Source organism: Motacilla alba, chromosome 1A, assembly GCF_015832195.1.
Source record: "Motacilla alba alba isolate MOTALB_02 chromosome 1A, Motacilla_alba_V1.0_pri, whole genome shotgun sequence".
Lineage (NCBI taxonomy): Eukaryota > Metazoa > Chordata > Aves > Passeriformes > Motacillidae > Motacilla > Motacilla alba.
The window spans coordinates 38675288-38689851 of record NC_052031.1 but is presented as its reverse complement, the minus strand read 5'-3'; the positions used below and the strand labels follow the sequence as shown (position 1 = coordinate 38689851).

General features: G+C 37.8%; 1 protein-coding gene across 1 annotated transcript in view; it reads right to left on the bottom strand.

Moving 5' to 3' along the window:
* OTOGL (otogelin like) overlaps window positions 1–14564 on the bottom strand; it is a 94262-nt gene that overhangs the window by 33686 nt on the left and 46012 nt on the right. Inside the window, exons 27-32 of the mRNA XM_038154548.1 lie at window positions 9312–9446; window positions 8645–8791; window positions 6828–6947; window positions 4530–4646; window positions 1624–1780; window positions 1072–1098 (exon numbers count right to left, since the gene is read on the bottom strand). Of these exons, the coding sequence (XP_038010476.1) occupies window positions 1072–1098; window positions 1624–1780; window positions 4530–4646; window positions 6828–6947; window positions 8645–8791; window positions 9312–9446 (703 nt within the window). The remainder of the gene's footprint in view (window positions 1–1071; window positions 1099–1623; window positions 1781–4529; window positions 4647–6827; window positions 6948–8644; window positions 8792–9311; window positions 9447–14564) is intronic.

Below are 14564 nucleotides of genomic sequence, written 5' to 3'. Positions count from 1 at the left end.
ATGAGCCCTGAGCAATGCCAGTCCCAGAAAACTTCCCCTCCATTTTCTATTGCTGAACTCAACATCATGTGTTCTGCAACATCCCTCTTGTCAGCTGGGGTCAGCTGTCCCAACTCTGTCCCCTCTAATCTGTGCAGCCCCAGCTTGCCTACTGTTGGATCAGCATGAGAACTGGGAAAACCTTAATCTATGTAAGCAGTAGCTAAAACACCACTGTCATGACAAATATAAAATATATTATTAAATTCATGTTAACTATATGAAGAAAATTAGCCAAAACCAGTACTCTTTCCTACTTTTTCATAGAATCATAGAATAATTAAGGCCAGAAAAGACCTTTAAGACCACTGCCATGATGTTCACCATTAAAGCCAAGTCCTGAAACCTTTTTGGGTAAGAAAAATTCCCTATTACAAAGTAATTGTGGGAAGGCAGCTACACCTAGCAAGATCTACATGCTATTACTACAGTAGGCCAGACTGGAGGAGAAAAAAATCATCTCTATAATGATCCTGATTATAAGATGCGAGTCATCCTAGTCATCAAAAATATACATTAAAATTCAGATTCATTCATTCATTGCAATTAGTCAAGTTTCCCTTTTCAGTATCTATTGCTCCCTATAAAGTATGTGCACAGTATTCAAACAGTACAGGGGATGACACAGGAATTCATTCTGTGAAATGAATACCACTCTCATTCTAAGGTACTGTTCTTTTTACAGTACAGTATTATGAGACTTGTGCACAAAATCCCACAGTCCATCAATGCCCAAATATTGTAGGTCCCAGCTCTGAAATTTACAGTACAAACACAAGGAAATGTCCTTCTAGAGCTTCTCCCTGACTGCTACCATATGTTGTAGGATGATGGATCAATCTACCCCCAACACTGAACATTATGAACTTATTAATGGAGGCATTAGGGATTGCTAGGATCATTCAACACAGCTGGGCCACTAACCTTTACTCATTAAAAATAAAAGTAATGTTAAAACTACATACATCAAGTCAAAGAAAAAGTCCATAAATTGATCAAGTTTTTTAAACAAGAATATAAAATAGTACATACCTTGGTTGTAATAGTCACAGTCATAAGCTAAAAGAAAAAGAAAACAAGCATATTATTATTGTTATTACTATTATAATTATTATTAGTAGTAACAAGAGAATCCATGTCTTTCTGCATCCTAAAAATGTAAAGCTCACTTTCAGGAGAGGAAGTTTCATGTCTCACAAGATATTTCAGTCAGTGATTTTATTTTCTTAGACTTGTTCAGTTACAGCAGAACTGAAGCAGGAATCATTCTACGGCTAAGAACCCTTCTTGCTGTCAAAGAAAAGAACAGACCGGGTCTCTTTGGAGCCCTACACAGAAAAATGGGCATCCAGCAGTGCCTTTCCCACAGTCTCTGCACTGACACATCCTAAGCACAGCCAGCCCTTTTCAGCAAGACAGTGAATTTGAGTGTATAAGGATGACACAGCTAACACAGAGACAACTTGAGAGATGTGAACTATATTTATTATCCACCTGCTTCTGTCATATTTGTATAATTGGGCAGGAAAAAGTCAGAGATGCCTGTGAGATGAGCTCTGGAGCGTGGCCAGCCCAGGTACATACCGCAGAGCAGAGGAGATCGCCAGTGAATCGCTGCTCCTTGCTGGCAGCACTTGTGGGCATAAGCTGCAATACTGGTACACAGACACTCGCAGTCCCCACCAAGATTGCAGTTGCATGTATCTGTGTGACAATTTTTGATAAAAGAAGTCACATCAATCTGGGAGGGGAGAGAACAAAAACAGCTGACTTAATTACATGAGCTGTACAAATTCCAGTTGCAGAAGGAGTTTTACTTCTGGTCTGACTGAAAGAATTACATGCAAAAATAAGATATTTTCCAAAGTTTGGGCATCCTTCTACACACTTATATATACACTTCAAATGATCAGCTTATACCTAAGTTAAAGGTCAAAAGAAAAATTCAGTCAGTGTCTACAAACAAACATGCTTGTGTTCACACTTGCTGTTCATTGATTTTAAAGAATTATTGAAGCTGGCAGTTCTGCTTTTATAGGGCAAATACTGCCATCTGTAGTCATCCTGTCAGTTTTGCATGAACAACAACAAAATCAGAGCTGTGACTCTGATTACCAAGATATTAAAGTAATAATTTATAAAGGGGAGGTTTCCCAGGGGAAGAAAGCTTAAGACCACTGGTGACATTGTGCAGAAAAACAAAATATTTCTGCACTTACCAAGATTTTAATGTAATTTGCCCACAAAACTTCATTAGATCAGAAATCCACGTTCTCTAAAATCCTATCACAATATTTCATGATTTTACATGATACACTATTTCTTGAGTTTAAATCATCTTTTTTGTAATGTTGAGCAACATTTCCAAAACAGTGTTCTTACTCAACACATGGAATGTTTAAAGCAATGCTTCTCTTCAGTTTAGTCTCTGGTCTAGCTCAGCTGTAAAGCACTCAAATGGCACATGTCAGATTACAGAAATACCACCAGAGTAACAAAGCACTACTTATCTAACATGAAGACAGCTTCTCAGCTGGCAGTTGCTAGAAGCTGGCAGGGACTGGATCAAGGGCAGAGACATGTTATTGTGCTTTCATTCTTTTTCTTGTTTTGAAAACAAGGATACCACTGGGGATGTGGGGGACACACACGAGAACTAGCTCCATTGAAAGTGACAGTAGTAGCTTTGTAGAAATCACCTAACAGCCAACTGGCTCCAAATATCTCAATCTGTCTCTCATGCCTGCAGAACAGCATCTCTCCATGGGTCAGCAATATCCTGCTCTTGTGACAAACTGGAAGCCTTGGGCCAAAGTCCCTGCTGAGTTCAGGAATTAGGAGGAAGACCCTTTTTTCTCCATGGTCAGGTTCCACAGACCTTGCTGAATTCAGTGCTTGTTTGGGCAACTGCAATCCATCAGTTGCTGCCAGCCAGAGATGCAGGATTCTGCCTCTCTGCAAACTGGTATTGCAGCCTGAGCTGAACTGCAAGGCTGCCTGTCCCACAAACAGGAGCCTGCCTGCACGCACTGCAGGACCTTCCTCCCACACAGCAGGAGCAACAATAAGCACATCAGAACCCCCCATCTTTGTTTTCTGTTATTTCCCTGCCCCCAGCGTCAGTCTCTGCTCGGGCTTTTTTTCTTGGCACCCTGTTCCTCACCCAGCAGTCAGCTGCACATGCCCTTGATAGGAGTTCACTCTACATTTGCAGGAGCTGTACTTTCACATGCTGATTAGTGGGTTCTAAAAACACATGAAAGATGTTTGCTTTGCAGACTCTCCCATACAAGATAGATGCATACGTGTGAAAATACTTGACCACTAATTAAATTACATGTTCCTGGCATAGATTTTTTTATCGTAATTGTGCTAAATTTCTAGCATAATATTTGCAAATTCTAATCATAACATGGATAAGATATAGTAAAAGGATCATTCAAGAGAAAAGATCTTTCTTTGTTATAATAATACAGTTTCTTAAAGACTGTCAAAAGTTCCATTTTTATTTATTATTTGCCACTTCGAAAATACACTCATCACTGTGTTCTCAGGCACATGTTCAAAAAATTCTTTACATAGTAACTTAAGTCAACATTAATAAATCTCTTGGGTTAAGCTACTGCAACCTCCTTCACAGGCAAATTCCTAACCATGTTGATATCCAGCTTCAGTTCTGAAAGTCAGGAGGTTCAGCTGAGACAGCTAATGATCTCACTTAGTATTAATAATCATGAAGAAATTAAGAGACTGAGATGAAATGTCGTAGTGGTTTTTGCTTGTACAGGTGTAAAGAAGCACCTAAATACCATTGGGAGGCTAAAATTAGGAATAGGGAAAATGTATAAAGCATGTCTTGCATTGATAATGGGTGGATTGAAATGGAATAAAAGATTACCACACAAAATAGCGTTGTCTCCTTCTTGTCTAGACTGAACTGAGAGACATTCTTGTGACTCTTTTAACTCATACTCAGCCAGGTATTGGGAAAACAAGGATACCAAACCTCAGAGTTTTGATAAAACCAGACAATAAGCTGCCAAACAATTAAAAATACCAATAGCTCAGAAGCAGAAATCTTGCTCTCTCAAATTTCTTTCTATATAAAGCAGGACACAACAAAATAAAACCGTTTGAACTAAGCTGTAGGTGCATTACACATACACTTACTTTAGAATCCCTCAATTTATACAAATGTACCATTTGTAAAACTTAGCTGCCTATACAGATAAAAGGTATAAATAAAACCTAAAGAGGCTGGAACCTTGATTATTCAGTAGACTAACTCACAACTCTGTTACCACTTTTATGTTTAGATTCCAGTCTTGAAAGGAACAAGGAGCTCTGCAAAAATATAGCCCACCCACACAGATACTTGCAGGGCTTTACTCTGTATCCTCACATTCAGATGGAGGGTACTGGCAAGAAGAAATTAATTACTGGATTTTATTATTTTCATGAGAGCAATCTTGGATATTTAATAAACTTACCACATTGCGACAAGGTGCAAAAAGATCGCTGTATAAAATTGAGCATTCCTTTTTTGCATAAGGGAACTTGCTCTGATGTACTTCACATGGTCTCAGTGTTTCATTTGGGCTCTTACACTTGAAAACAAGCAGAAAACCCACAAAAATTTTATAGGTAGGTGTGTTTATCACAGACTCAGGTGCACCACAGTATCATATAATTCAATACTTTCATAATCAGAAAATAAAAAATTTCAATTCTATCTACTTCATCTTCTTTCCTTGATTTGTTTTTATAATTGAAAACATTTGCACCAAAAAATAATCTTTTTGTTTTTTTCTAAAGCACTAAAATGTTCCTGCTGTCTGCTCAGTGCATAAAGACAAAATGTTTTCTTTGTGACACATTATAATCATTACCAGAGCAACCAACTGTAACATCACAAACAAATACGTGGTCCAAATCCATCCTGGGTGGTTTTCACTGACTTTAAATGGAGTCATACTACAGATGGCTTTAGCCCTGTAAGTTCAAATAAAGAAGCAGTGGTAGGAAGGGAACAACTCATTAAAATACAGAGTCAAAGATCATCAAGATAAAAAAAAATGGGTGAGATACAACTACATCACTTCTAGGATCTCTTCAAAAAGAAAAAAAAAAGGAACAGAAAAATAGAGGAAAGGGACACTCAGCTTAGAGAACACGAGTTCATCTGAAACCATGCTGTGTTGGTGCAGCAGGCAAGGTGGGTGTAATGCACCAGGAGGGTGTGACAATGAATGCATAGGCACCACTGGGATGTCCACAGCTGCCTCAGCTGCAGTGCAATCACCCACCTGTTGTGCCCAGACATTGCTGTGAGGATATGTGCTGCCACTCCCAGGAAGGAGAAGCCCTGGAAGCATCTCCTGCTTCACAGTGCTAATACAAGCTCATTTCCCAGAGCTGGGTTCTAGGCCTCCAGCTATCAAATACCCCTTTAAAGTATTTCAATTTTTCAGAAATGGTGACCAGGATACATCTTTACAATAGGCCAAAGGTCCTTTCTGAAAAAATCCCGAAGGCCTACTGCAGGGGCAGATGAAGTGCCAAGTCTGCTTGAGCACAGCCAACCAGCAAGAGCAAGGCTGAACTTAGATCCTGAGTGCTCTGGCAGACATAGATTCCATGAGATTTTACAGATATGTATCTCCACCAAAAAGTAAGGTGCTAGTCTGAGATGCATAAGCAAAAGTTATAACACCCTACAAGTTCATGTGCTATGCAAACACTATACACCTTTTTAAGGGAGCCGCTGAATAGATAAATTGAAAAATTCATGAACTTGATATCAAGTATTCACACATTTGTTTACGTAGGACCTTCTAGATGAGCAGTATAACTCCACACATTTGCCGTGCTTGCTTATGAAATTTAAACAGAATAAAATACATCTGAAGGGAGATATTGAGGCAGAGAAGCCTCAAAATCTTTATTCCAAAGCATTCTTCCATGAGGTGAGAGATATTTGGTCAATTTCCTGCTGTGTCAAGAAAAGAACAGATTAAAAAGTGGTCCTGACAGACATCCAAAAGGAGTGTGTTATAAAAAATAGTTTTTCAGGAGGTTTACAAGGCTATCTTCTCAGCACAAATTAATGAAATACCTATTCTCCTGTGTTATAAACTAGAGTTGCACCATAAGTGGGTGTTATAAAGCATTTGTAACACCAAATGGTGTTATAAACCATTCACTCCCTACAGCATCCTCCTAGCCCTTCTCCTCAGAAACCAAGTTTCCGTACTGGGTTGTGCCTGCTGCTGTTCTGAGCCTTTTCTGCCCATCCCTTCACCACCTCTGCTTTGTCAGTTTACTCTGTTTACAAAGTGCCACTAAAATAAATCTTCATTTTATTTTCAGTGTTCAGAAAGGAACACTTCCAGGCCTCTTTTTTCCAGCATTCAGATTCTGTTTTTTTTCAGTATCCTGATGCCTCCAACCCCAGAGAAATTACAATGGTTTTTAAAATTGGGACGAATCAAAAATACTACAAGCAGTGTACCTTACTTTGGAAAACACTGAAATGCTGGCAGCTATAATTGTCTTACACAGGGGAAAACATATCCTTCCCTAAAGACCACTTAAATCCTGTATCTGTTTACTATGACTTAACAATTTTATCAACACATTTCAAATCTACAGACACAAAATTAAAATACCCTCTTATACAGGAACCATAATTTTAGAAAATACCTTTATGTCATGTACTTATAATGTGCTCATTTACAAATTAAAATGATAATTTTTTTCTCTACATTTTTGTTGGACATGGGACTTACCTGTCCTAATACCCAGCTGTCTCCAAACACCTGTGCATTTCTCACTTCCATGTTGTTTGATGTAGTCAGATCATTTGAAGTATATTTGTCAAAATTTCCACACAAGCCTGCCAGTTTGCCCTGAAAGAGAAAAAAATGTTTTTTCATAAACTTACAGTCAATAATTGACACAAATGACACACATGGAATATAAAACTTTTTAAATAAAAAGGGTGAATGTAAATCTGACTTATCCTTTTGAAAATATCCGACATTCTGCAGTTCCATATTGCAAATATCTTTTAACAGAAATCTGTGGTTTTCCTCTTATTTTCCAGAACTTCTTCTTACTGCCTGCCTGTGAAAACAGACTGGAATCTAGTAATATTTTTTTCTGAAAGCTCAGTAGTGATTCCAGTCCAAAAGTCAAAAGTTCAGGTGAATTACCTCATGATTGTGAAGCCTGACTAGTTGTTGTCATTAAAAATTGCTGTCTCTAATTTTAGTTCACAATAGCTAGAACATTTGTAATAGCAATTATAAAAGAGACAGCTGCAACTTTCTCGGGCATATGCTGCTGATGGAAAAACTATGTATACATGCATACCTATATAAATATATAGGAAAATTGACATTCCTGCAACGAAATAAAAAGTAGAGTTGGATTTTTAGGGTGGCTCAACCTAAAAGTATTTTTAGGATTTTTTTTTTGTGGCTCACACTAATGAGTTCTTTTTTCTTAAGGTCTGCTGCAGACATCTTACTTAACTGGAGCCTCTGGAAGAAACAGTCGTTGGAAACAGAAAGGAACTGAAAGTATTGGTGTTCCTAAATGCAACCTGTAGAACTCAGCTCCCTGCTAGCTTACCCAAAAACAGAAGACCTTTTTTTTCCTCTGTGTGTATTAATGGCTAATAAATCAATTTGCTGGTGAATTAAGTATTTTATGGCTATTTAGACAGAAGCCTATAATAATTTTGCTGTAAAACCACATTAGATCATCATTATAGCTTTGACTTCCACTTCAAAAAATCTGATATTGTATTCTAGACTAGCATGCTTTTTTTTCTTTTTTTTTCTTTTGCTGAATAAGCCCCATCTTCATACATATGTTCATGTTTGAAACAAAGAGACGTAATTCTGAATTGCACTGATATGGTTACTCTGCCAGCACCCAATGACTGAGTTGCAGAGACACCAAATTACATGATATAGGAATGGAAAAGAGAAGAGCAACTGGGAAAAAAAAGAAGCCTTGAATTCCTCCTTGCATCATGACTGAATTCTGTCACAACATGCCCATTAGGTTGAAATGTAAGGTTTTTTTCTACATCTTTTTCTGCATTTTTTCTTTCTAAATTAAAGCAAACATGTGACTCCATCTGTTCATCTCAGAAGCCTCCACTACATTCCAGGTTGCAGTTCTAACAGCAGTCTTATGCAATCTGTACTACAAACTTGCCATCTTCCATGTCCCTGGGCACAGAAGATTCTTTTCCATTGGCTCCAGTCAATGAAAACATGCAGTGAACTGGCTAACTCAAAAACTACCCCTCCCTTTCCAGCCCCCAAAGTTATCTCTGAGTCAGAGCTGAATCACTGCGTATCTCCAAAGCTACAGTATATCAAGCCACAGAGTGAGCAGATGTACGAAACACTCCTTCTCTTCAGAAGATGCTTTCTTCATCTCTTCTTACCTGGGAAATACTAGTAGCTGAACAAGCTATATCAGTGGGAAAGTTAGTCTTGGAGAAAAGACTATCACAGTTATTCAATAAAAGATCCCATTAGGAATACAGAGAATCTACACAAAATCTCGGGGTTATATTTTGGCTCACCTTCCATCGAGGTCCAACTTTTACATGCATCATTGTCTTCTTGTCCCACAGAATTGTAATGTCCTGTTCTGGAAAGTGTATCACAGTATAATATCCAGCCTTCCAGAGCTGATAGTTAGATTTGTTTTCCTGTGCCTCTAGGGTCTTCTGACACAAATGAATATTAATTAAGATCTACTAAAGTAATGCCACCAGATAACAGCAGAGTATATACTGAAGAATACTTTAGCATAGTACTTTATATATACTATATATATATAGATATATATATATATACACATATATACACTTTAGATATAGCTGAATCAATAATATTAGGAGAGCTGCTGCTTAATACTTTGATATTTTGCCTTTTCAGTCATTCAAGTTTGCTTCATACTTTGGTTTCTCTTTCTAAAACAACTGAAAGAAACTCATAAATGCCAGTATGTTTCAACTCCTTGAGACTTTTGGGCCATCTTCTTTTTATGACAAAAAGAACTTGAAAAAAAAAAAAATGGGAGAAAAAAAAAGTGTGTCCTGGGACTGGCTGCTTTATCCAGGCCTAAACACTTGTACTACATTAACTCATACTGAAAGATGCTTTCCAAAAACATGCTCCTTTAGAGCTGTAAATTTGCAGTGCTTATCTTAAAGGGCAACCAAAAAAGGAAAGAAAATAACTAACCTGCTTCTCAGAAGGTTCACTAAAATAAATCTCAGTGTCTCCAACAGTGATGAAAACATTCTTTGAGCAAACAATATCATTGTCAAAGCACTTTTTGTTCTGAGCAATTATAGATATATTTGAGTTATCTGTGCTCTGCAACATTAAGAAGAAATCATTTTACTTATATATTCAATTGCATTTCACTCCTGCAGATTTATTCTATGCTTACAATCACAAAAAAAAAAAAAAAACCTTCAGAATTTACACACATTTGAAATTAAATTTAAGCAAGTTACCAAATCAGGAGATGCCTTTTTAAAATCAAAACTGAACCCACAAACTTTGGAGTTAAAAACAAAGAGCCATTATGTTCAGCTGTGACTCCTCTTGCTGAAGACTTCACAAGGAGGTGGATCCGGCTACCCCTAAAATAAGAGCCTGGTTTAGCCTTTTAAAATATGCTTATACTTGGAATCTAATGTTTACAGCACAGTGTGGTTGTCAAAATTGAGACATGCTATAAAAAGAGCTTTATTTTTAAACCAAGGTACATGAGATCAAGCTGTTTTCATCTTTTTAAAACTAAGAAACCTTCCATCTGTCAGTAATAGATAGAACAGTTTCTGTGCCACCACACATCAAAATTCACAAAACCATGAGTCATACTCAATGTTATTGGAGGGCGTGAAGGTTTCTGCCAATATTTTTGTTTGTAGGGTGGGGTTATTTTAACATTTAGAAGATTTGAATACTTTGTTGTCCTGATTTACTGGTGTTTTAGTACTTCAAACTCAAATGTACTGCCTTCCCAATCCCACACCTTTTGGCTCTACAGCCCATTCATTACTTTTGCATTCTAGGCACAAAAAAACTTTTGCACCTTGGCTCAACACATCTGTCTCTTCACCTACAGGTTCTGGGGCTCTTCTGTATCCTGAGGGAAACACACATGCACCTTGTAATTCCCCATGCTAAGATTTTACTTGAACAAAGGAGATGTACTGTCTTTTTAGTTGCTAACCCTACCACTAAAAAAAAAAGAAGTTGAGTTATTCCTAATTATTTCCTATTTTAATTTGCTTCCCTGTTCTTTTCTGTACCAATCCTTGCAAACCAACAAGCAGCCATAACTATAGAAATTACTTGAGAAAGTTAACTTCATAACATCAATATGAGCCACTGATAATATTAACATGAGACACTGTTTCTGAATCTAGTTCACTTTTTGAGTAAATTCAGTCCTACAGTCATAGGAAAACTGAGACAGACATGAAATAAAAAATCTTGGAAGTGGCAAGTAGCACTCACTGACTAATCTAGTCTTATATGGGACACTTGGGTAGTGCTGGGAACAAAGAGGTTCTCTTTTTGCTAAAACTCTTCTGGCTCCCGCCCTCTTTTGAACATACTCTCTGAGACTATGATGAGATGAAACTAATTGGAGGTGCTAATGGGCATGGTGTGCAAGATGGAAATGGTGGCTCTCAGCATCTCCCCAGTCCTGGGAACTACTCTTGGCTCCGAGTAATGCTCTTGAAGAGCTCCACTTGGCCACAACAGGAGGCATCTCTCGCCTTTGCGTCTGCCCACAGCAACTCCCCCAGAGCTCCACTCCTTCCTGTGGTCAATGTACCACTGCCTTGCTCAGTGTACCCCCAAAAGTTGCTGGCTAGTTACTCCTAACTATTTCTTTCCTGTCTCATATTTGTACACTTATTTATTCTGTGCTCATCAGAATTCAAGAATTTTAAAAAATCAGTAATTTTTCTTCATCAGTGAGAAATACTGCATGCAGAAAACATAGGTTCTACAGGAAGCAGTTAGTGTATTTTTTCTTAATAAAAGTCAAAAATATTTTTTTCTTAGTAAAAGTCATCAAACCCTTTAAAGAACACATTCAATCTAAAATCAAACACAAACCCAGCCCCAGATGATGGAAAGTATAGTGGTATTTTTTTTGCCACACAGAGGAGGTGCTGCTGTTTTGCTACCCTTAGTCCAGCTTGGCACGCAAACCAGAGGATGCTGCTACCTGGCATAGAAAACACTCTACAGCGAGTGCTTGTGAATGTGATGAGCACAAATTGTGGGAGACTGCCTGCAAGCTCTATGTTACCCTAATGCCGGGCTTAGGAAACAGATGGTGCTTGCCAGCAGTTAGCTTGGAAGGCAACAGTTACAGTGGGTAAAGTTATTCCCTAACTGCTTAGTGGTAAGGGGGTGTAGGAAATCAGATCTCCATGATTTAGCAAGGGAACTCAGTTTAAAATTATCAAAAGCTTCAAGGTAAAGTTCATCTGTTCAATTCTGTGGTAAAGTTGTGTTAGGTTGCACTCAAAATAAAATTGGTCACTACCTTATTGGGAAATACACTATGTTTTAATTAAACCAGGCTTGCTGCTGGAGTGAGTACCAATTATTCTCCTCCAAGTCAGATAACAGCCCAGAGCATTTTTTGATTTATTGGATGCAATGTGGTAAATTAAAAAAGAGACAATCTCATTAGTTTGGTAGATAGGATGCAAGCTGATACATTCTGTGCTGGGCAACTGAAAAGTAAGAAAAGGAGTTACTCTCCACCATGGCTCACTGCAGATAAGGACTTTGCTTGCAGTCTCTGGGTCTATTTGATGGCTAGGACATTGTGGGCTCTTTTCATTGCACAGGTCACTCCTCCTCAGTTACCTTCATCTCAGCAAAAAGGGACACTCTGAGTTAATAGGGAAGCAATGTCTTCCTTGTAAGAAAAGAAATTAAGAGCTTGATTTTAAATTAGAATTGTTAAATCAGGCTAATTATCCCACAGCAAAAATACACCTTTTTTGGCAATGAAGACAAGTCCTTGAGGCAGCAGCGGATAGCTATATTAGCTATGTTGACTGAAGCTGCTGCCTGTGCCTTCTGACAGTCCAGGCCAATCCCTTCAGCTGAACAGTATCAACATACTCAAGTCAGAAGTTTTTGTATATGCTTGGGATTTGAGCCAAGAGCACAAAATGAGTTATATTTCAAGTTAACTCTGCAGTACAGAGAAGCCTGGAGCCAGGAAGTGTTTTGCTGACCAAAGCCAGAACAGGGAGTCCTGAAAACATGTGAAGTACTTCCCTACTTGTAGGACTGCATGATGGTGTTAAATTACTAGAAATTACGCAGGACGGATATGCAGAGAGGTTGTGCTAGCAGTTCAATTGAGTTATGAGTAAATCAGACGTTTAAGAAAAAAGGGCTTTGCATTAAATCCTGAATCTTCTGTGATTTCTCTTTTTCTAATTAAATCTTAGACCGAAACCCAAAAGTAAAAATATCATTATGGATTACATGTCTCTTATGGCTCTAAGCTTTCATGAAATTATTTGCTCTACATATGTTTACAAAATTATTTTGCTTGCCGTTCTCTCCATATAGCTCAACAGACACCTTTCCAAGTCATACAATACTAGAAAAATCCAAACTTGAATGACAGTTTCTATCACAGTCTTCAAATTATTCTCTAGCTGCTGCACATGCAGTGTCTTCTTTCAATAAAGAAGAAATAAAGTGCAGTTGAAACTTAGCACCTAACTATTACCAGTGCAAAAGAAAAGACTATTCAGATAAAGCAAGGATCATCTTCTGATGTTTATATAAAACAGGGAGGTCTTAAGCAAATCTCAAGAGTTCTTAGGGAATGTGATGGTATAAATGATAATGATCAAGTTCCATCTCTCTAATCTGCACTAAATCCACACAAATATGAAAACAAGCTTTTGTCACTGCCACTAGAAGAAATGTCTGAGTAGACACAAGGAGCAGGTCTAATGAATAACAAGGTGGGGGATTTTTTTGGTTTTGTTTTTTTCTGCACAGCCTCTTTCCAAGGCAGAGTCACTCTTTACCTTTTTAGGTAAAATGCACCCGGCAGGGGATGTACTACAGTTCATCATGTGAAACCTACTTATGCTGACAGAAACTAGAAATAAAATGGTTTTCCCACTGCAAGAGTATCTTCCCACGTAAATTACCATATCCAGCCTGTTCCAACTTAATATCAGTTTCTTTGTGATAACATGGAGTTGCCAAGCAACAGAAAAGACAGAGTCACAGCTCTGGGCAGTCAGTCAAAAGCTCATTGTCAGCCCCACTTCTCAGGACATTCTTTTTCTAGACTTCGCTGCGCTTTTTTTCCATATTTCTTCCTAGTCAAAAAAGCAAAGCACCGCTTTCCTTTTTCTGGTTTGGTGTTGGTTTGGGGTTTTATTTAGCAGTGCTTGGGAATGCTAGAGTTTATTTTTGTTAGAAACTTTCTATTTCAATATCCTGTTAGAAATTTTCTGTCCCTTTTAACCAATAACAATTCTGTGTAGTGTGCTTACATCATCAAAATGCAGCCTGGGAGAAGACAATTTAATTGGCTGTATTCATTTCTTTTAAAGTTTCATTAAAATCTCTCCAACTGTTCAGTGTAAAGACTCATTTTTTCCATTCTCAATACCCTGATTTACCCATTACTTTTGGTTTATTCCCTACAAAATTGCAAACTAGGCTCACCATAAAGGCATAAAAGGACATCCTGGGAGTGGGATTGAGATAGATTAGGCCTATCTTCCTTTTGCTTTATTCATGTTTTAGGTGTTTTCATATGTAGCCACAAAGAGAAGTGCAAAAAGCTCTAAAAATATTGAAAAAATATAAAACAGTTAAAAAAGTAGAATTTGCTTTCTCCTTCCTACATATTTTCAGAGATTCCTTAGCTGTGTTCAGATCTAATATTTCAGGAGATTTTATGGAAAGTCAGAACTAGCTTGGTCATGGTTTATTTGCTCTGAGTTTCTTCTGAAGGTACTTAACATTTGAAACTATTATTTCTAGGGAGCTTGATCTAGGAGAAGTAAAACATCTTAGTGAGATTTAGTGAGCATTTGGGCATAAATATAGAAGTTATTCTGGGGAGCAGACAAATGCCTTGGCATCTAACTTGTTCTTCCTCTATTAGTTTCCTGTGCCATTTTTCTATGGACTTGATCTCCGGATAATGCATTAATTATGCAAAACTCATTTTAATTTACACTAAGAAGCATCTCTTATTGAAAAGCTTCCTTTGTTTTGCTGCTGCATCTAATTTCTTCTGCACCTTGCCAGAATGATATATACAGGCCACGTAACTTTATTTGATCCCTGTTTTTGAATCCCATACTAATTTGTATCAGCAAATGTTCTTCCCCACAGCTATTAAAACAATGGAGCAATGTTGCTTGGAGTCAACAGATGGCACTGAAACACACTGTCTCAGTT